Here is a 21414-nt window from a genome sequence, read left to right on the forward strand (position 1 = left end):
GGCACGTGGCTTATTTGCATATAAATGCAAAGGAAGGCTAATAGAGGTTTAACAATATTTATAAAATGCCTTTGACCCTGTGCATCCCCTAGTAATCTGTAATCCTAAACTGTTACGCATAACGGCGAGTGCAGTTACATTGTTTATGCTTTTGACAGATTTGTAACGTGTCTTGCGCGCTGCGTGGCGTGGCCTCACTTCAGACGTGAGATTACCACAAGACTATAAAGCTCTAAGAAGACCAAAAAACCCCAGACTTACAGACATCAGAGATCATTAGTGGTCTTGACTAATTTACAAAACTTTAATCCCACGACTACCCATCGTTTACATCACTGAATTAGGTTAATCTACAAGGAGGACTATTTGCATAAATGTGCATTTTTGAATAATTAGTGGGCCAGAGGCGCTGAATGGGGTGTGATTGGAGGGGGTAACGCGTGGCCAGACTATTGTTGCCCCCTTATCTAGCATAAACAATGGACCAGCTAAACAATTAAAAACAAACTCAGTTGGGTCTGGTGTTTATAGGGCATTGTTGAAGATGACCCAGGACATAATCACTGTCTGGATACAGAATTATAGCAATTACTGCTATCATTTACAATGTGCCACGTAAACACTCAAGATTCAAATTATGAAACAATTCCTTTCCCATCTGCCAAACTGCCTTGTCTTTAAACAATTAAAGCTTTTGTTGATTCTGTTGAAGGATATTTTAATAAATTTTATTCGAAATCATCTTGAATTGTCAACCCAATAATACAAATTCTGTCAACATTTATTCCAAATCCATAAGGCTTTTTCCTGCTGTGTAATATAAAAGAAAATATTTTGAAGAATATTTTGATTGAATTTTTGTTGGTAACCAAACAGTTTCTGCTCCCACTGATGTCCATTTTTTGTTTTGTCCATACAATAGAAGTCAACGGGAACCACATTTTTGGTTATCAACATTCTTAAAAATATATTTTTGCTCAACAGATGAAGGAAAGTCATACAGGTTTGGAACAGCCAAATTGCCTTGTCTTTAAACAATTAAAGCTTTTGTTGATTCTGTTGAAGGATATTTTAATAAATTTTATTCGAAATCATCTTGAATTGTCAACCCAATAATAAAAATTCTGTCAACATTTATTCCAAATCCATAAGGCTTTTTCCTGCTGTGTAATATAAAAGAAGATATTTTGAAGAATATTTTGATTGAATTTTTGTTGGTAACCAAACAGTTTCTGCTCCCACTGATGTCCATTTTTTGTTTTGTCCATACAATAGAAGTCAATGGGAACCACATTTTTGGTTATCAACATTCTTAAAAATATATTTTTGCTCAACAGATGAAGGAAAGTCATACAGGTTTGGAACAAAATGAGGGTGAGTAAATGATGACAGAATTTAAATTTTTGGTGAACTATCCCATTTAGTTTAGTTTATTCACCCTCATGTTGTTCCAAACCTGTATATATTTCTTTCTTCTGTGGAAGACAAACTAAAAAGACACTCAAAGGTCTATGACCCTATTGGTAACACTTTAGTTTAGGGACCAATTCTCACTATTAACTAGTTGTTTATTAGCATGCATATAGCATATTGGCTGTTTATTAGTACTTATAAAGCACATATTAATGCCTTATTCTGCACGACCATATTTTAGATCCCTCAATCCTATACCGAAACTTACCTAAACAGCTACCTCACCTACTATTAATAAGCAGCAAATTAGGAGTTTATTGAGGCAAAATTTGTAGTTAGTTAGAATTGGTCCCCAAACTGAAGTGTGACCAAACTATTAATGAAACCCCTAAAGTCTGCAACATTTTCTAAAACTAGTCACATTGCACTTTACTAACCCACATTCTAGTATTATCCAGCATGGGAGCAAAAAAATCCATTTTAAAGCAGCAGTTTAGCTTAATTTGGAGTGTCTTCCCAAAGGGCAAATTCACATAATATAAGTGATTCATAGCTCTAACTGACTGGCCAATTTCTCTTTGCTTTTGAATGTAACTGATCAGATGACCTCTGATATCCCTTCTGTGTCTGTGTGTGAATATGAGTGTGTGTGCAGAAGGTTTTTAATTAACCCGGCTCTCTTAGTCCCAGGTGGGCTCTTCCATGCTTTTGTACTTATTCCCCAGAGAGAGAGAAAACCGCGTCCTAACGCCTCACACACTCTCTGTAGCACACGTCCTCACACAATGCATCTATTTGAGCATGTGAGTGGGTGTGTGTTAGTTTTTTGCCTTTATTGCTCTCAGTGGTTGGTAACAGATTCTAAAGATGTTTGTCAGTAGCAAGAAACACATTTAATACTGATCAACAAGTCATAAGGTTTTCAGTACCATACAAATCTGTCATGCATTGATTCACATTTAAAAAGACAGTTTACCCAATAATTTAAATTCTGTCATCATTTACTTGCCCTTGTGTTGTTCTAAACTTGCATGACTTTCTTTTCTTTCTTTTTTTTTTGCTAAAAATTTATTCCCCCCCCCCCCCCATACAATTAAAGTCAATAGTGTTTAGTGTTGTTTAAATGTCTTCTTTTGTGTTCCACAGGAGAAAGAAAGTCATACAGGTTTGAAACAACATGAGGGTAAGTAAATGATGACAGAATGCTCAATTTTGGGTTAACTATCTCTTTAAGTATCCTTTACAAATTTGTTTACTGTTATTAATTATGTGTGAAACAAATTAAAAGAGCATAATCAATTCATTAGAGCATGTTTGAACCTTGCAGGGTTTTGTGGCTCATAACACTGGACTTTTTTCACCCAGAAAACGGGAAAACTGGAAAGATCCAATGAAAATAAACATCAGGCGCAGACGAGCAATTATTAGAGTGAATGTAAGGATAGTGAAGCAACAAAAAGCAAACCAATTTCAAAAACAGTGAAAATGAATTACTAAATCTCATAGATTTGTGCATCGACAGATAAGCTGCCAGCGGAGCTAAGAATGCAAAAACCTAATCTCAACATAAATTATTTACCACTCGAGGATGAATGCTTCTCTGGTGTGATTACAATTCATGGCATTAATGTGGCATACGTTCCAAAAAAACGATCAGCAGCTTACAAAATATTACCTCGTCAAAACGCAAATCGTTGCCCTTAGTAAGTTCGACATTTTGTGCACAAATGCTGTTAAGCCTGTTCTCCTCTAATACAGCAAAATGATTATCTGGCTGGTCTCCCTTTGCATGTTTGAAAGCAGCCGAATGGACATCTGCATCGGTTTTTCATTATTATTTTTATTATATAAAAGATTATATAGGGTTGGGATGAGGGCATTTCATTTTGCTTACAATTAATATACGCTTTATTTTGTCCTGGTTTGGGACAAATAGGATGCTGGTTTACAGCTTGTTTGTTTGCTGTTTCAGGATGAAGCTTATGTGCAGCTGACCTTGACGGTGCAGCTTTCTTCCGACTGAATTTCTTAGACTACTAAGTGATCCTCGCAGCGTATTTGTGGGACATTAAACAAGTTGTCTAGAGGGATCATCCAGTGTTGTTGAAAAGCAATGAGGGCCAGAGTGATGGGAAGTTGTTGCACACTGACGATTGGTCAGATTGAGTTTAAGTAGCGGTGTGTCATGATCTTGTTGATTACAAATCAGCTGGGATCTTAATAGACTGGGTAAAACATCTGGAGATCTAAAGGCCCAGATGTTTGCACAACAAACACATAAAACCTCCGACCCTTGAGCACAGACACACACAGCTACCCAAGAATCGAGGATTTGGATTTAGATTTAGATTTGAACATCTGCCCAATGTTGTAAAGTGACAAAAAGCATCCTTGACATTATTAGGTTTTTGAGAAATCTTGTTCCTCTAAAGCCATTCAAGGAACGTTTGAAGGTCCTGTGGTCCTTATTCTGGTGTAAACTGAAAAAATGTACTTAGATGTTGCTAGTAAATTTCACAAAAATATTAAATAATTTTTGCAGTGCATGCCAAACATTTGTCGTTGTGGGGGGAAAATCCTTTTCTTTTCTTTTTTTTTTACCTCGTTTAACTTCTAAAATCTATTTTTTTTAAATGTTAAATCTGTATGAAATCCCATTGCTTAATAGCCATTCTGCTGGCAGCTAGTTTCTTAGGTTGGTTGGGTGATGAGTGCGCGTGCGGGGCTGCTGCTATTCCCAGTGGCGGGATCCTGCTCAGAATTAGGGCACGTGGCATGTATTTTAGTCAAACAACCTCCGTGTGCCGCGCGCCACGGCCAGAGAAAATTAGAGCAAAGAGCGATTTTTTGATGTTACGCTCTTTAAGAGATTAATAATCTTGGCGGTGGAGAATCGGCTGGAAATCTTCTCTGGAAAATAATGAGCGGAGAAACATTTACTGATTAGTTTAATCCAGGATTATCCTATCTGATGACACCATGAAACCCAGCCGTGTAATCTGGCCCTTAAAATAACATAATTTATTTCCATGCTTTACCGCAAGTGCAGTTTAAGTGTGTTGTTCGCTTCAGTTACTTAGCGCCACGACTTCTATAGAAAGATTTGTTTTATTTGTCTATTTCCGTTGAATTGTGTTTGATCCGGACTGCCTAAAAACAAAAGCAGGACCAGAAATCAACGGTCAAGTTTTTTGTTTACTCTGAAAGATGCGTTACTGAAATGGTTTCAGAATTATTTAACAGTAATTGATTTTAATATTTATTTATTTGTTTGTTTGTTTTATTTATTTATTTTTGAGGGTTTACAAGGATATTTTTTGAGTATTAAACTGCAACCTGTTGGCCAGTATAGGCCTAAGTAGTAGGCTATTAAGGAATCAACCTATAGTTTACAGACTAAATAAATAGGCTGCACAAATAAAAAAAAAAGAACAATAATAATTAAGGGCTTGCGTTTAAAAGGAGAAAACAGATTCAGGAAATAATGCAGTGTTTAACACACAACACAATTTTTGTACATTCCATAATGCAATTATGTGAAATAGTGTCTGCAAATAAATAAACAAGAACATTTAGGAATTTTGTTGATTGATTTAAGAAAGAATAAAATTAAATCACATTCGTTCATTATGTGTTCCTAATTTGCTACGTTCTTATAAAATAATTACAATACAATACAAACAAAATATTGTTGTTACTGCTGCTGCTGCAATAATAATAATAATAATAATAATTATTATTATTATTATTATTAGGCTATTATTATTACTATTCGCCTATTATTATTGAGAAGAAGATGAATACGAAAATAAACGTGATGTCCAAAGATTATTCTTCAGCGTGATCACTAATGATCTCTCTCCCTCCTTTTTCTCCTGTATGATCACATTTAATTTTAGTTAACGTTATTTTACATTAGGCTACAGTTATGAGGATTATGTAGAGCAGCTCTCTTAACTGCCAGTTAGAAAGCTGGATGTCGTCCTGGTGGAAACGGGCCCTAAAAGCAGATTTTAGAGTCGAGCTCTTTATATGACAGATTAATGTTGTAAACGAATTTAATGGACTTCGTTTAATTATCTCCTGTAAGACGATTTCTCTAATTGCTTCTTTTTTTTTTTTTAACAGACTGGCTGAGATGTTGCCCGTTTTCCCCCGTTTTTGAAACACCTGGCCTCTGCTACTGTACATCATGTCGACCTGACAGCATTACCGTAACTTTGACCTCATTTTCCAAAATCTTTTACCCTCATAGAGCTTCATTTTCCCTCATTGCTGACGTAATAATTCAATGGACGAAATAAAGCATATTCTCTGTGAACACGTCAAGAAACGAAGTTATTTATTCCAATATCTTCCAGGAAATTTGGTGGAAGGTGGGAATAGGCTATGATCTAACTAAGGAGACGCTCAAAAGCTGGTTTGGTGGAGTGAAACTATGCACGAGGACACGTGTCGATCATGTTGCAAATATTAAACACATAAATGCATTTTATTCATTGTCAAAACTTGATTAGCTGATTTCTGGTCTTGTATAATTAAATGCAAGATCGAATACGTTATTGGTTTTTAATTTCTCAATGTTAAAACAACATTTAAGTTTAAATATAGCCTACTAAAACAGTCTAATTAAGTCATAATTGAGTAATAAGTTGATAGATGATACATTATAGTTTATATTTTTATTATAATAATTATAAGTCTTATATACATATAAAATAATTTATAAAAATGTAGGCAATGTTATCATAAATATAATAATCATACTACTACTACTACTACTAGCCTACTACTAATACTACTACTACTACTAATAATAATAATTATTATTATTATTCACCAACCTAAACTCATGGTCTTTAATGTTGCCGTTGTTGTTGTTTTGCATTATGAAAATAACTGGCTCGTTTTTAATGCGTTTTTAAGTAAATAATTTCAAGGAAATGTTAAGGAAATAATTTCTTCAAATAGCAAAGACGGCAAATTGAGAATAGTTTTGTTTTTATTTACAAGCAAACAGTCCAGTGCAAGCTTGGCAATAATAATTAGGGTTTTTGATTTAATGATAATGATTTAATTATGGTTATATTTAGAGGAGAAATTACGTTTTTATTTATTTTTTTATTTTTATTACTCAGAGAATATATTTTCTGTCTCAGTTTTGGCTAATTATTATAGCAAGTAGTAATTCAGACATTATTTAGAATTAGATTACGGCTATCGAATGATAAAGAAATAATCACGAAAGACTAGATAGTAAGTCACTAAAATTTTAAATATTGATCTCGTTCTGGTTTCTCTTTACTAATTAATTTAGCCTATATTCTGACTCCAAATGAAATATCACCCATTAAACATTTTCAAAAACCCGCAACTCGTCGCGTTACAGTCTGCGGATATGAGTGAAATCTTCCATCTAAAGGGGAAAAAAACTACTTAGGACCAATTCAGATAGAGGAGGAAAATCCTTATCGGATTAAAGGGAAAATTGGTGGCAATTAATCCTTTGTGATTGAAAAAGGGAAACGCCTCTTCATGGTTGACATATCTGACGTTGAATCTGATTGGACAGTGCTGGATTGGACAGACGGATAAATGGTCCCGCCAGAGCGCGTAACTGTCCCACCAGCACGACCTCCTCAGAGAGAAAGTGAATTAAACAAACTGCCACCATGACGGGAAGAGAAGAGGCTTTAGACGAAAAACCTAAGGTTAAACTGTATCCCTCATTTGGACTCGACAAATCACGTCTCAATGGATCTGGATTTAGGTCCAAAGGGTTCGCGATCACAGACCTGCTCGGTCTGGAGTCGGATCTCCAGCCGCATCAGTCCGGTTCTGGCGCAGGGGCCAATGGAGAGGGGCAGAGCGCGGCGCTCGGAGGATTTGCTTTCCCGGGAGGCTCTTTGCCGCTCGGCTTGGGTTTTCTCTGCAGTTTGGTGGCGCAACAACCCCCCGGGGCCCCGTGTTTTCTCCCGAGCCACATCCCGCTCCTGCAGTCACGGACAGAGAGCCACTTCATGCAGAATCTAGAACAGCAACGGGACGCCTATTCCGGTACGAATGACTTTATTTGATCATTGAATGAGCGGAAGAGCTGTTCACAGAAGTTGGTGCTGAAACTGATCTTGAAATCGGCGTTTCTCTATTTGCAATGGAAACTTTTAAATTAACGGATAATTTTGTGATTTTATTTACTGATTTGATGGAATCAGAAATAATAGTATAATAGGCTTATATTATACTATTATTTCTATTAATATACTATTAATTCAAGTCGTATTATATTTTGACTTGAATAAAACATTTTATGTTACTTGAAAGTGTAAATTTAGTCACTTTTTTATTATTTTTATTTCTTACATATTTGTATTTATTAATTTGCATTGTGTTCCCTTGACCCAACTTATGAATTCTATGTTAATCTCTCAAGGATTTTTATTTTTGTTAACATTTTTTTTTTTCATGACAGATGATGATTGTCTTTCCGGGGATCGCAATGATGGCAAAAACTCACAAAAGAGGAAGAAGCGAAGGCACAGGTATGTACTGAAATTAAATGTTACGTTAAATGTTTAAAGGGGTCATATGATGCTGCTAAAAAGAACATTATTTGGTGTATTTGGTGTAATGATTTACCTCGCATCAGCTCGAGGAGCTGGAGAAAGCCTTCCATGAAGCACACTATCCAGATGTTTACGCAAGAGAAATGCTGGCCATGAAGACAGAGCTACCAGAGGACAGAATACAGGTTGGATGATTTTCACAGTTTTTCCCTCTCTTTTTCTTTCTTTCCAATAGCTAATGCCCAGGTTTGTTTTTGTCCAGGTATGGTTTCAGAACCGCCGTGCTAAGTGGAGGAAAAGGGAGAAGTGCTGGGGCCGCAGCAGCGTCATGGCGGAATATGGGCTGTATGGTGCCATGGTCCGTCACTCCATTCCACTTCCAGAATCCATCATCAACTCGGCCAAGAATGGCATGATGGGCTCCTGCGCTCCCTGGCTTCTAGGTGAGCCAGCAGGTGGTTTTGCTATTTAGTACTCAAAGACTCAAATATGTATTTGATCACTTGAATACATAGCTGAGGTGTCTTGTGAATGTCTGTCTGGTGTTGCCCATATTTTACACTTAAAAGTATAGACTTAAATGTACACGAATTGGGCTGTTTTGTAATCCAGCTATAAATATTCAGCTGTTTAAGGTCAATTTTTAATTGCATCTGCATATTATTCTTTCAGGAATGCATAAAAAGTCTCTGGAAATTGCAAAAAAACCTCCTGGCACACCTGAATCAACACACTCTGATTTGTATTCGGAGGAACACAAAGTGAAAGACAGCGACACGACGTGGTCGAGTGGAGCCAATGGAGCAGACGACTCAGAAGACATGGCAATAGATTTGTCCAGCACTTCAAAACAAGAGAGTAAAAGCACTTTGAAAAGATCACCACCTCGCACAGAAGACAGCAGTGATTCTGAGACTGAGAGTTAAATATGCAAATGAATATGGACAATTTTAAAGACCACATACAGTATAAAGGACTATCGGTTTATACAGTATCTCACCTTTTGACAATGGGTTTGTCCGTCAGCTTTCCTGTGGATTTTTTGTAGTTGTTTATCAAATATTTGAATACTAGAGAATGTTTTATTCTGAATTATTTATCTTTCATGTGTAAAAATGATTCATGTAAAAAGTGTTAAATAATGTTTTATGTTATGTTCATGGGAATTATCCATAAATCTGATTTACAATAAGTTACCCTATTTTTCTGGAACATTTTCTTTCTTTTTCTCTGTCAAAAAATCTGCAGGGTGACCACTTGTTCACCACTATTGTGAATGTCAAAATATTTCCCGATTGTAATACGGTATGTGTCTGGGGAACAGAAAGTCTCTAGAAAGGATTCTAAAGCACTTTACCTGCTGTGATGATGAATGTTTTGCATCGATCAGTGTCATCAACAGAGCAATATAATACCAGCGAAAACAAATCCACATCATGACAAAAAAAATAAAACATATTTTATGCTTTTGATTCCTGCCTTCTTTTTTTTGTTTCAGCACACCAGATCTAAAAAGATGTAATCGAAAATTAACTTGACTTGTCACACAGAAGGAAGATGTTTAAGAAATTGACTCATTTCATCACTGGTCCCAGTCTTCTTGCTGTAAAAGACATGAGAACAGTATACAGATGTCTTCCAGTATAGATACTGCTGACCTGTTAGATGGTCTGTTAACACATCTACCATCTGGAAAAAAGTGTATTTAAGCCAAACAACAACAAGGTTAAGCAGTTTGTTTCCCAGAAACTGTCACACTACTCAACAGCCCAATCATCTTTCATTTATGTCAGCCTGCTTTTATAATCCATGCCCAGATATTCTTATTTAAACAAGCTCAACAAAGGCTCTGCAGATATGCACCATTGCAAGAACATCACCTGCAGATCTACAAAATCATGGTCATTTTTAAAAACTATATTCTAGACAGTTATTGTTTAGATCTCTATGTTTAAAGTCACATGGTCAAAGGAAACTGACAAACACAGTGTTTTGTTATATTACTATTTTGTTTATCATTATACATTATAAAATCACTTCATTATCCAATTGTTTACTGCAAAGGCTTAGCTCTAATATCATAGCATAATTATCATATTCTATCATTTTACACAAATGTCTTTGTTTTAAAAGCAACAATTTACAATTCAGCAAATCTGGAATACTCTACATAAACAGAAATAATTGTAAACAAACAAAAAATTTATTATTATTATTATTATTATTATTATTATTACATGTATTAACATGCATTGGCATGTTATAAAAGTATCCACCTTATTTTGCAACGCGGAAATAAGTTATTTTCTATGAATGTGCGAGACTTCCGATTCAATATAGTCGCATAAATAACTGGAGGAAAAAGTGAAAGAAAGAAGAAAAAAAAAACTAAACGGTCTGCGCTACAAACCAATGTGTTTATGATTACGATGATACATTTAAATAATATGATAACAAGCTAGCAATATAAAACAGCTTAACTGACTGTATTTGTACATACATTTTATAGATATCTAGTCTATGTTTTTGTACAGTTAAAAATAAGGTGGATAAAGTTTATATGAAATTTACTGTAATTTGGTAATGGGTATGGTATGTAAACAATTTGATAGAATATATTGTTTTTTTAAAGGTAATCTCAATAATATGACATTAGGAAAAGCAATTGTTTTGTTAGGGGTTTAAAGAGAATAATAGAAAAACAGATTAACAGAGGAGAGGGGCATGAAAACAGAGATTAAAAACACTTCAGCCTGAGACAAGCTCAGGACTATAGGAATTAAATTATTAAAATATTATCAATCACTGCTGATCCCAATAATCTTTCGTGCCAACTGCCCTTAACAAAATAACAATTATAGATGATGGGTCCTTTTTAAACTATTATGCCCAGGGTTAGACAAAAAGATTATCCTGCCTACTGTTAAAAATGGCCATTAATGAAAAACAAAATTAAATAACCTGATTTTAGGGCATACCAAAGAAGAGTTACATAAACATCTGTAAGCACAGGGTGTGACTTATGACAGGGTGTGATTGTTTGTTTGTTTCCTAACAGTAGCCCCTGTTACGTCTGATAGACCGCTAAATGTCCCTTTAAAGGGATCCTATTATGCTCTTTTACAAAGTCTTGATTTTGTTTTGGGGGTGTACTAGAACATGCTCTCATGCTTGGTGGTTCGAAAAACGCATTATCATTCTATAGTCTTTGATAATAAATGAACGTTTTAGCATTCCAAGAGATCTACAGAAAACAAAATAATAACAATAAAAAAATAATAATAAAATCCCATTTCAACATCTGTTCTGGTTATAGGTTTAAAGGGTTAGTTCACCCAAAATGAAAATTCTGTCATTAATTACTCACCCTCGTGTCGTTTCAAACCAGTAAGACCTTCGTTCATCTTCGGAACACAAATTAAGATATTTTTGATGGAATCTGAGAGCTGTCTGACCCTACATAGACAGCAATACAACTGAAATGTTCCCAAATCCAGAGACTAGCAAGGAGATCAGTAAAATAATCCATGTGACATCAGGGGTTCAACCTTCATTTTACTAAGCTATGAGAATACTTTTTGGGCGCAAAAGAAGAAAAAAAAACGACTTTATTCAACTATTAGTCTCCTCTGCATCACCCTGTTGGTTTTTGTACACTTTGGAGAGTATCGGCTGTGTCACGGATATGCTGTTTTCGTTCAGATCAAATCACAACAACATTGGAAACAGATCTGGCATGAGGCAGCTGACACAGAACAGCATACCTTGTATAGCCTATGTCCAGCTGATACTGTCCAAAATGGCGCTACAGGGTGATGCGGAGGAGACGGATTGTTGAATAAAGTCTTTATTTTTTTCTTTTGCGCACAAAAAGTATTCTTGTAGCTTCGTAAAATTACTGGTTGAACCCCTGATGTCACATGGATTATTTTACCGATCTCCTTGCTACGTCTCTGGATTTGGGAACATTTCAGTTGTATTGCTATGTAGGGAGGGACAGCTCTCAGATTCCATCAAAAATATCTTAATTTGTGTTCCGAAGATGAACGAAGGTCTTATGGGTTTGAAACGACATGAGGGTGAGTAATTAATGACAGAATTTTCATTTTTGGTGAACTAACCCTTTAACCCCACACAGGAGATTTTCTGATGCTTCGGAGTCAAGCACCAGTTGTAAAAATTAGCCCTGTTTGTTGTAGGCTACTTTCAATGTGTGCACGTGTGTGAGAGATTGGCAGAGACCAAAGCTGTGATGTTTATGATAATGATGAAGACAAAATATTATGTCCACTGCTAATTTGTAAGTAGTTTAGCGGTGCAGAGAGCTCCAAACATGCAGATGTGCATTTGGCAAGCCCTGTGGAATCACTGAACAAAGCTGATTTGGTTCAGCGTTTCCCTGGTGAAGTTGACATGATGAAGTGAGACCAGTTGGCATTTTAATGCATCACTAAAGCACATGCTCTAACCATTTTGTAATTGTCGTGGTTTGGCTGCTAAACTTTCTCTAATGTCAGACAGAATCACCTGTGCATAGGCTAGGCTACTCACCTCAACTGGTAAACAAATACACTAAACCTCTATAGTAATATTGTTTTGTTTGCGATCAATGGGGTGACATATAATAGCCTATATATAACTTACTGTATATTATTTTGGTGTCCTGAGTCTAAAAATGTCATAAAATTCACAATGTCTATAAAGATCTACAATGCAATAACAGGTGAACATGTTTTGATCGTGTAGTGCTTCCATCTAGTGGCCATATGAAAGAAGGCTGCAAGCTGCAATAAATGAAATAAATCAGACCTAAACCCTTTGCTTCATAATCTGAGAATGTGTGTATACAATAAAATTATAAATTATATTATATATAAGTAATATAATAATATATAAACATAACATGTGTAAAAACAATAATATTATATCATATATAGCCTACTGTAATTACAAACATATCATTAAATAATATTTTTAAATACATAATAAAAAAATGAAATTTGCTACTGAACCTATATAATATAATATAATATAATAATGAAAATAGAACATTATCTTATTATGAATAATTTAACACAAACAAAAATGTTTAAAATTATCCTGACTCTCCCATACAACTGTGTGTATACGATATAATATTATAATAATATAAATAGGCTATAATATAAAATAAACAATATGAAACAATTAGCCTGTATGAATTATATGTATCACAAGAAAGTATCTCTGAACAGGCGTGATATGAAAGATATGGACACAAAACCACAAACAGGCAGATTATTTTCAGCAAGTAAACATGTAACTCACACACCACAGTGAAGTGGAGCCCACTGCAGATGATGCAGGCAGTAATTCTGTCTGATATGTTGTTTATTGGGATTAGCTCTAATTTGTGATTAGCACACAGAACATCTGCATCCTGCATCAAAAATGAATTACAGTAATCCCTCGCCACTCATCCACTAAACACTCTGCCCTTCCAGTCCCCTTCCCTTTCTGCTTAGTACATTTGGGGCTATATTTACATGTATATTTACATTCATTCAGGTTTGGCTCAGCAACCAAATCAGACATCAAGAGACTAGATGGTCAGGACTGCTGAGAGGATTATTGGTGCCCCCCTGCCCAGTCTTCAAGATCTTTACACCTCCAGAGTGAGGAAAAGGGCTGGTAAAATCACTCTCTGGATCCCTCACACCCAGCACACTTCCTCTTTGAATTGTTCCTTCTGGCCGGCACTACAAAGCACTGGGCACCAAAACTGCCAGACACAAGAACAGTGTTTTTTTCCCCCATATCCCACCTGAACAACACATAACGCACCTCAGTACTGTACATCTGTAAATAACCCATCAAAATTTATCTGTAAGTAGCACATATACACATTCACAATTCTGTCTATTGACATTTTCTTTTTCTCTATATTATCATTGTCAATTCTCTTTATTATTAGTGTTTTTATTACCTTAAATTATATGTATGTCTGCACTATGTTTGTACTTTCTGTACTGGAAGCTCTTGACACCAAGACAGATTCCTTGTGTGTGTGTAAACACACTTGGCAATAAAGGTCTTTCTGATTCATAGTGTATTCATTTATCATTCCATGGGAATATACATACACACACTTAGTGAAGGATTTTATGGATACTTCTTATTAGTTGCCAGGACTCCAGTTTCCAATGACCTTATTCCTTTAAGATAAGGGCACATCCACCTGAATTTCTGAATGAACAGAAGTGTCTGTCTGTGTGTGTTTTCTGTTTAGAAGAGCCTGAAACCATCGAACATTTTTTTTTTTCTTGTCCAGTCACATTGCAGTTCCGGCAAGATCTTTACAGCAAGCTAAATATTGATATTGATACTGATATTCTGTCACTAAATTTATTTTAGGTTTTGGTTTATGCAGATGGTCTTTCGAAAAAGATGTCATTGATGTTAAACATTATTATTACAATGGGTAAATATCATACACATAAAAGCAAGTGGAACAACAGTAAACCCTCTTTAAATCGTTTTAAAAATTAATGCAAAAATTACTTAGAATCTTTAAAACACGTATCCAAAGATAATAAACCCCTTGGTGAATTGTACAAAACCATGTATGAGCCTCTTTCCTTTTAAGACTTGTAAGATTTTGTACCTACCTTTTTTTTTCTCCTTCTGGTAACCCCCTGAAATGTTTAAAGAATGTAATATATATATATATATGTGTGTGTGTGTGTGTAGATATAAATATGGACATTTATGTATGTCTGGAGATGTAATTATGAGAAAAGTGTGTATAGTTTCATATGCATATTATTGTTCCCCACTTGAGTTTGTAAACTGATATTGTGCAATAAAAAATAAGTGTCTGTGTGTAATATAATCTCATACAAAAAAACTTGAATTTATAATTCATAAAATATTATTTAAAGTCATAGTAATCCTAAATAAAATCTAAATAATTCGCATCATGAACCTCACAGAACGAACCGTCCCACACATTGTTTTATTTTGCTATTTGAGTACAGGTCTATGACAGGTTACAAAGACTTTTATTTTGAAATAATGTACCCTCATGTCCGCCCTTACATTGTTGTTCCCTTCACATCCTCAGGCGGAGAAAAGAAGCGGAGATCTGATGGCTTTGAAAAGGATCCAGAAGGTAATATTTTTTTATGTCTAAACAGAATAAATGTCTTGAAAGTAGAATAGCATTACGGTGATCCAAAAGATCTACATATGGCTGATACAGTGAGCCATCTCTCGGTCCACATTACTATATAAAGTCGGAAGGTTAGAAGAATTTATTTTTCGGCCAGATGAAAAGAGCTTGATGTCGAGAACAAAGCGGACTGAAGTCTTACAGGACATCAAAAATATTACATTATAATTGTAATAGTTATGCCATTGCATTGATTTAGATTGTCGACGAATGTTTTAGCAGCTGTAGTTAAAAAGGTTATCCTTCTTTAAACAGTAGGTTCTTTATAAAATAATTCACAATATGTACAATATATAATGTGAATGTCCCAAGAACATTGATTATATAATATATAGTGTGTGTGTGTGTGTGTGTATTTATATATGTGTGTGTGTTATTAGATTTAAATGTAAAAAAATATATATATATTTTCGTTAATTAAAATAAGGCTACAATGAAATGTAGATATGAAATAAAAAACGTAATGTTGCCTAAATAAAATAAATATTCAAAGTAAATAAAATAAATAAGTAAAAAATATTTAAAAACAGCAACCAATAAAGATGACAAAAAGCATGTAACAATGTTTACTAAACAGGTATAACTGGAACATTTAAAAATGAAAATGAATAAACAATAAGCTATTAATAAATACTATAAAACACATTCTTTATGACAAAACCTTGCATTTATAAGTCACGGGTTTCAGCTCATGAATTTTTTATAAAATATCAAAACTTGATATATTGTTTTTTCACTCGGAATTGTCAGCAACATGCAAGTCTGTTTTTGAAGCATAGAAATTTACATGTGCATTTATACTGTATTTGTAGGAGCTACAGGACTTGCAACGGGATCCACCCTCGCAGTGCTCAGCTGGACCACTCGGAGAAGACTGTAAGTGTGTCTACTTATTGTGTACTTAATACTGACCTTTAATATTTTGACAGGATGGTTTACTCAACATAATATATTTACACTTTCAGTGTTTCACTGGCAGGCGACAATAATGGGCCCAGTAAGTACACATGAATAATTCCAGGTTAATTTTCTGAAATAAGTTATTGGCTCAGTAAAACAAAGGAACTGGCTCCTGTCATCCACAAACACTCTCTTTTTATCTCCCCTAGAGTGATAGTCCATATCAGGGAGGAGTTTTCTTCCTCACAATCCATTTCCCGACTGATTATCCCTTTAAACCACCAAAGGTGAGTGGAGAATTACATCTGTTCTTACCTTTTCCATAAATGATTTGTTATTATTATAGATATTTGACACCATGTTGCTGATAGGTTGCCTTCACAACAAAAATCTACCACCCGAATATCAACAGTAATGGAAGCATCTGTTTGGACATTCTGCGCTCCCAGTGGTCACCCGCCCTCACGGTATCCAAAGGTTAGAGAGCACAAATATGGTTTAGCATTATGGCACATGAAGTGACTTTTTTAAATTCAATATGGTACCTTTATAAACACCACTAAAATGATTCAGCTGTTTTCTATTGCTATTTTTTCAGTTTTATTATCCATATGCTCCCTCCTTTGTGACCCGAATCCAGATGACCCTTTAGTTCCAGATATTGCACACATCTACAAATCGGACAAAGATAAGTAAGTGACCTTATGTAAATGTCTCTCTTTCACTCTTTTATTTGTAAAATAGCTATATCTGTATGAACCTTCTTCTTCAGTCTGGTTTAATCAAAGCTGCATTTCCATATATTTTCTACATTCTCATCTTTTATTACTATCAAGCAATATGAAAAATGTTTGAGAACCAAATGAATCTGAATCCTTCATCAAAAGTGCTATTCTTTTGAATGAAAGTGTCTATTCTTGTCTTTTAGGTATAACAGACTGGCAAGGGAATGGACTCAGAAGTATGCGATGTAACTGGATGGCAAGATTTTGAAATGGTTGCACATGGACACTATTACTGCACACGACTCTGCAACGCACCTGTACAGAGACAAGACGTTTACCAACAGATGAACCTCCCCCAACACAAACACACACACACACACATATACATATATACACGCACAACTTTACAGAAAAAAACTTGTTCAGGAGACTGAGTCACTTGTCCCTGCTCACAGAGGCATCCTGGAACAACCTGTCAGTTAACACATAACAAAAAATATCGTTTATTTTCCAATGGATTAGTTACATTATAGTAATTTTATTGTATAGAAATAAATACAATACTGGATCATTTTTATTGTTTTTGCATTAAAAGGTGTTATTATAAAATATGTGTCTCACTGCAGTTGTTTTATGATATTGTTTGAGAATTATATGTTTTCCATATCTGTGTGATTTTGAAATTAGTTGGCATTAGAGATGAAACTGCTCGCTGTGCTCACATTTAACCCTTGTGCGCTCCTCATTTGGGAGTCACACTCATGGTCTCCGCGGTCAAAAGTGACCGGACACCTGAAATGTAACTTTTTTTTTTCTTCAGTAAAATCAATCTAATATATTTTTGTTCAATAATATTTTTTTCTTTTGTAATTTGAGAGAATTTCATGGTACTACTTAATATTTATGCAATAATTATGATAAATTTTTCTCATTGAAAATAGTACAAATTTTTTTTTCTATTTTTTTACAATTATTTTTCAATGAATGCAGTATTTCAGATTAAAATAGAGACTAGGCCTTTAAAATCCAATTTTTGAAGGCAGAATAGCACCTCCTGGTGAGAGCAAAAAAAGAAAAACCTGTAATTTCATAGTGTAACCACTAGATTCCTGTATAGGACTCTATAGAGAGGCTTGTGAATTCCCTAGTTGTTTTTATACATAATTGTTTACTTTTATTATGTTGTGGATTTAAATGTATATTAAGGTATTCTCAAAGACTACTTTTTTTTTGAAGTGTAGGTTTTTGCATTATTATTATTACTACATTCAAACCTGAACACAGAAAGCATTTTGTTACACAAAACTTTAAAATTCTATAAAAATGTAATAAAAATTAACAGGAATGCTTTATCAGAGCTTAATCCTTCTGGGTCTGATCTGATTTGAACCTCTTATTTCAGTCTTCAGAATCATTTTGGCTAGATGGTTATAGCCATACCAATTTTTTAGTACTCATTTGAGTATGTATAATTCTGTATGTGTGTGTCTGTGAGTGTGTGTAAGTAAGTGTGTGTGAGTGGATGTATCTGTTTTACACTCTTGATGTTTTAGAGTGTAACCCCTTCCTTCACTTTTTTACTCAATTGTAGTTGAATTATTGATTTTATTTTAGAGGTGTGTGTGTGTGTGTGTGTCCGCGCGTGTGTGAGTTGGTGTGTTGATTTTGCACTCTAGATGTTTTAGAGTTTCACCGACTATTTTTTTTTACGACCACTTAGCTTTTTCGAATCATGCCCTCAATTATTTTGGTGTTCACATACCAAGTGTCATAAAAGTCACCAAGTTTCGTACCATTCTGGTGAAGCTACGATTTAAAAAAAATTTAAAAAATTTAAATCTCCGGTCAGAAATGACTGAAGACCGCACAAGGGTTAATTCTGCGTCGTAGCTTTGTGCGCTTTGTGCCCGATATTTATCTCCACCATAAGGTTTTTAGTACTAGTAACTACACTGTAGTAGAACACTGGCATTTACGGTAATACTTTGACAGGACGGTCTGCTCAGTATATTATATTTGCACTTTAAGTGTTTCACTGGCAAGCGACAATAATGGGCAAAGTAAGTACACATGAATAATTCCAGGTTGATGTTTATTTTATGAAATTAGTTATTGGCTCAATAAGACAAAGGAATTAGCTTCTGTTATACACAAATTCTCTCTTCCCATCTCCCCCCAACTTCAGTAAGGTCAGTAAAATTAAATATCTGGTTTAAAATACACGTGAAAATTTCCTACAAATGTAAACATCTTTGTCCATGTTCATACATTTGGAAATAACTTGTTTTCGACAAAAAGGTTGATTTGTTGACTAAAAATGTCAAGTAATGTCCTTATGAAATAAACAGTTTATCTTACAGAAAATATCCTAAAAATACAAAGAAATTTAAGTTAATTTTTAAGTGAATTACCTTTTCTTAGAGTTTGCTCCATTTAATAAGAATAAAATGAGATTTTAAGAAAAAGGTTTTGCTGAATCTATCTATCTATTTGTATGTATGTATGCATGTTTTCCTAGAGAGTTGCAGTAACTGGACATTTTTAACTGTAAGGTCAAAAAGTCTATTTTTTTTTAAATAAAGAAATAAATACATTTAAATAAAAGACTTTTAATTCCGGAGTTGAAAATGTGCATCATAGAAACAAAGAAAATGTGCACGCAAGTCGTTTTGTAAGTAACTTAACGTCATTTCAAAGTGTTTTATTTTGCGCGCGTGCAGGGTAAACTGGATATGATGATGAGAAAGTTTTGGGAGGAGAGTGGGCGGTGATCCTCCAGACACGTGAATGCTCCCGCGGGACCATAATCCGTCCATGCATCCATGTCCTCCAACTATAGTGTGTTCTGGTCCTGGAGCCAGAGGAAAAGTGGAGGGGTGAGGAATCTAGGGGCAGATTGATTTTCTCGGGGCCAGAGGGGCTTTAAGGGACTTCAAAGGCAGGATTGGAAAAACTTGCCTGGAAATCGGAATGTTTTACTCCTAATGTTGACTTGCCGTTTGCCTCTTTCATATATAAACCCCGTGTAGTAAGTTTGAAACACTTTAAGGCGCAAAATGGCTGAGCCGCTGAGTTTCATGCATCATGATCAGGGCTCCAGCAGCGAGCGGAGTGACGACTCACCGTCTGCCGTGTCTGAGGATGACTCTAGCGGCCACCGCGGCCACATCTCCCCGCCTGACCCAGACTGGACCGAGGAAAGGTTTCGAGTTGACCGCAAGAAACTTGAAACTATGTTACTGGGTATGTTAACATTTTCTTAAACATTTTCATAAAGAACTGGGAACACAATTTGATATCTTGAAAATACTTTTAGCTAACCTCGCAGTCTTGCTTGGCGTCGAGAAGCATAAATAGTTCTGTCTAAAAATATCACAATGTTTCCTCGAAGTCCATCTTGAAAGATATGTGTTGAGGACACTGCTTGTTGTGTAGGACATGAAAACCAGCACTGGGATGTTATTTAGTAGCCAATTTCTTCAGACATTCACATGAACTAGCAACAATTTTTGGGTAACTTTGCACTGAATAATAAGCTTAGGATGATGCATGGACTCTGTATATGAAATATTTAAGCTTCTTATGTTCATTTAGTACAAATATGTGGATGTTAGACATTCATAACTCACCATGGTTAAAAAAGAAGTTTATTATTGGAGTGTCATAAAAGTTTTACATGAATACTTGTCAAATTCCAATCATTTCAATGCATTCAGCTGGATCACAATAAAATGTCAGATGTAAGTTATGAATATGAGATCAGTATTACTGATCCATCAAAAGCATCACTGTCACAGTTACACACATACTGGTTTCACTATACCAGTGAGAAGATCCTATAGACTCAGTGGTTTTTATACAGAGGTGATCAAGTTTGCGCTACCCTAAATTTAAAGGGATAGTTCACACAAAAATGAAAATTTACTCATCCTCATGTCATACCAGAACTGTATGAATTTCTCCTGTGAAACAAAAAATATATTTTTAAAAACCAAACTTCTTTGGTAACTATTGACTTACATTGTATGGACAAAACAACAACAACAGACATTTCTTAAAATATGTTCTTTTATGTTCCACATAAAGTCATACAGGTTTGGAATGACATGAGGGTGAATAAATGATGACTTTTCATTTTTGGTTGAACTGTCCCTCATAAAAACCTGTTTATTTCTTTAGATTTTGAAGCAATCACTATATTTGTAAGACTATTTTTAAATATTTGGGCCACACACTAGAGCCAAACTTGTGCATTCATACAAACACAGACTTTTGAAGTTATACTAGTGAGGAACTCTCATAGACACAGTGTTTTTTCATACTAGGATAATGATATACTATTCTAACCCTAAACCAAACCTTCATGCAAACCTGTTGACATTACATTTGTAAAATATAATTTAGCTGATGTATGAGCATTTCAAATCATAAGGACCACTTCACAAGTCGACTTTCACCATGTTTAACTAAATTTGTGAGGGCATTTTCACAAATTTGGCCCTCACAAGTGCAGCCAAACCTGTACACAAACACACACAAACATTTTTCAAGCAACATCATCTGGTTAAAGCTTATAATTCAACACTTGCATCATATTTTA

General features: G+C 34.9%; 2 protein-coding genes across 2 annotated transcripts; both read left to right on the forward strand.

Annotated features, from left to right (window-relative positions):
* Nucleotides 1-7026: 7026 nt before the first annotated feature.
* On the forward strand, nucleotides 7027-9435 carry vsx1 (visual system homeobox 1 homolog, chx10-like). Its single transcript, XM_016545198.1, has 5 exons — nucleotides 7027-7470; nucleotides 7886-7961; nucleotides 8047-8164; nucleotides 8242-8422; nucleotides 8652-9435. The coding sequence occupies exons 1-5, from the start codon at nucleotides 7086-7088 to the stop codon at nucleotides 8903-8905; spliced, it is 1014 nt and encodes a 337-aa protein (XP_016400684.1). The 5' UTR covers nucleotides 7027-7085; the 3' UTR covers nucleotides 8906-9435.
* A 5608-nt stretch (nucleotides 9436-15043) lies between these two features.
* Nucleotides 15044-17406, forward strand: LOC107733527 (ubiquitin-conjugating enzyme E2 D4-like). The gene is made up of 7 exons (XM_016545185.1): nucleotides 15044-15129; nucleotides 16002-16065; nucleotides 16155-16186; nucleotides 16299-16376; nucleotides 16461-16566; nucleotides 16688-16781; nucleotides 17018-17406. The coding sequence occupies exons 1-7, from the start codon at nucleotides 15106-15108 to the stop codon at nucleotides 17061-17063; spliced, it is 444 nt and encodes a 147-aa protein (XP_016400671.1). The 5' UTR covers nucleotides 15044-15105; the 3' UTR covers nucleotides 17064-17406.
* Nucleotides 17407-21414: the final 4008 nt, after the last annotated feature.

The sequence above is a fragment of the Sinocyclocheilus rhinocerous genome, unplaced genomic scaffold, assembly GCF_001515625.1.
Source record: "Sinocyclocheilus rhinocerous isolate Xijiao unplaced genomic scaffold, SAMN03320098_v1.1 scaffold2715, whole genome shotgun sequence".
NCBI lineage: Eukaryota > Metazoa > Chordata > Actinopteri > Cypriniformes > Cyprinidae > Sinocyclocheilus > Sinocyclocheilus rhinocerous.

Excerpts from the sequence above, each read along its gene's own strand:
- vsx1 (XM_016545198.1), top strand. The coding sequence starts at position 7,086 with ATGACGGGAAGAGAAGAGGCTTTAGACGAAAAACCTAAGGTTAAACTG. Across the intron at positions 7,962-8,046 it reads AAGCGAAGGCACAGGTATGT|ATTTACCTCGCATCAGCTCG; the intron begins ACTGAAATTAAA and ends TTTGGTGTAATG. Across the intron at positions 8,423-8,651 it reads CTGCGCTCCCTGGCTTCTAG|GAATGCATAAAAAGTCTCTG; the intron begins GTGAGCCAGCAG and ends TTATTCTTTCAG.
- LOC107733527 (XM_016545185.1), top strand. The coding sequence starts at position 15,106 with ATGGCTTTGAAAAGGATCCAGAAG. Across the intron at positions 16,066-16,154 it reads TGGACCACTCGGAGAAGACT|TGTTTCACTGGCAGGCGACA; the intron begins GTAAGTGTGTCT and ends TTACACTTTCAG. Across the intron at positions 16,377-16,460 it reads ATCCCTTTAAACCACCAAAG|GTTGCCTTCACAACAAAAAT; the intron begins GTGAGTGGAGAA and ends TGTTGCTGATAG.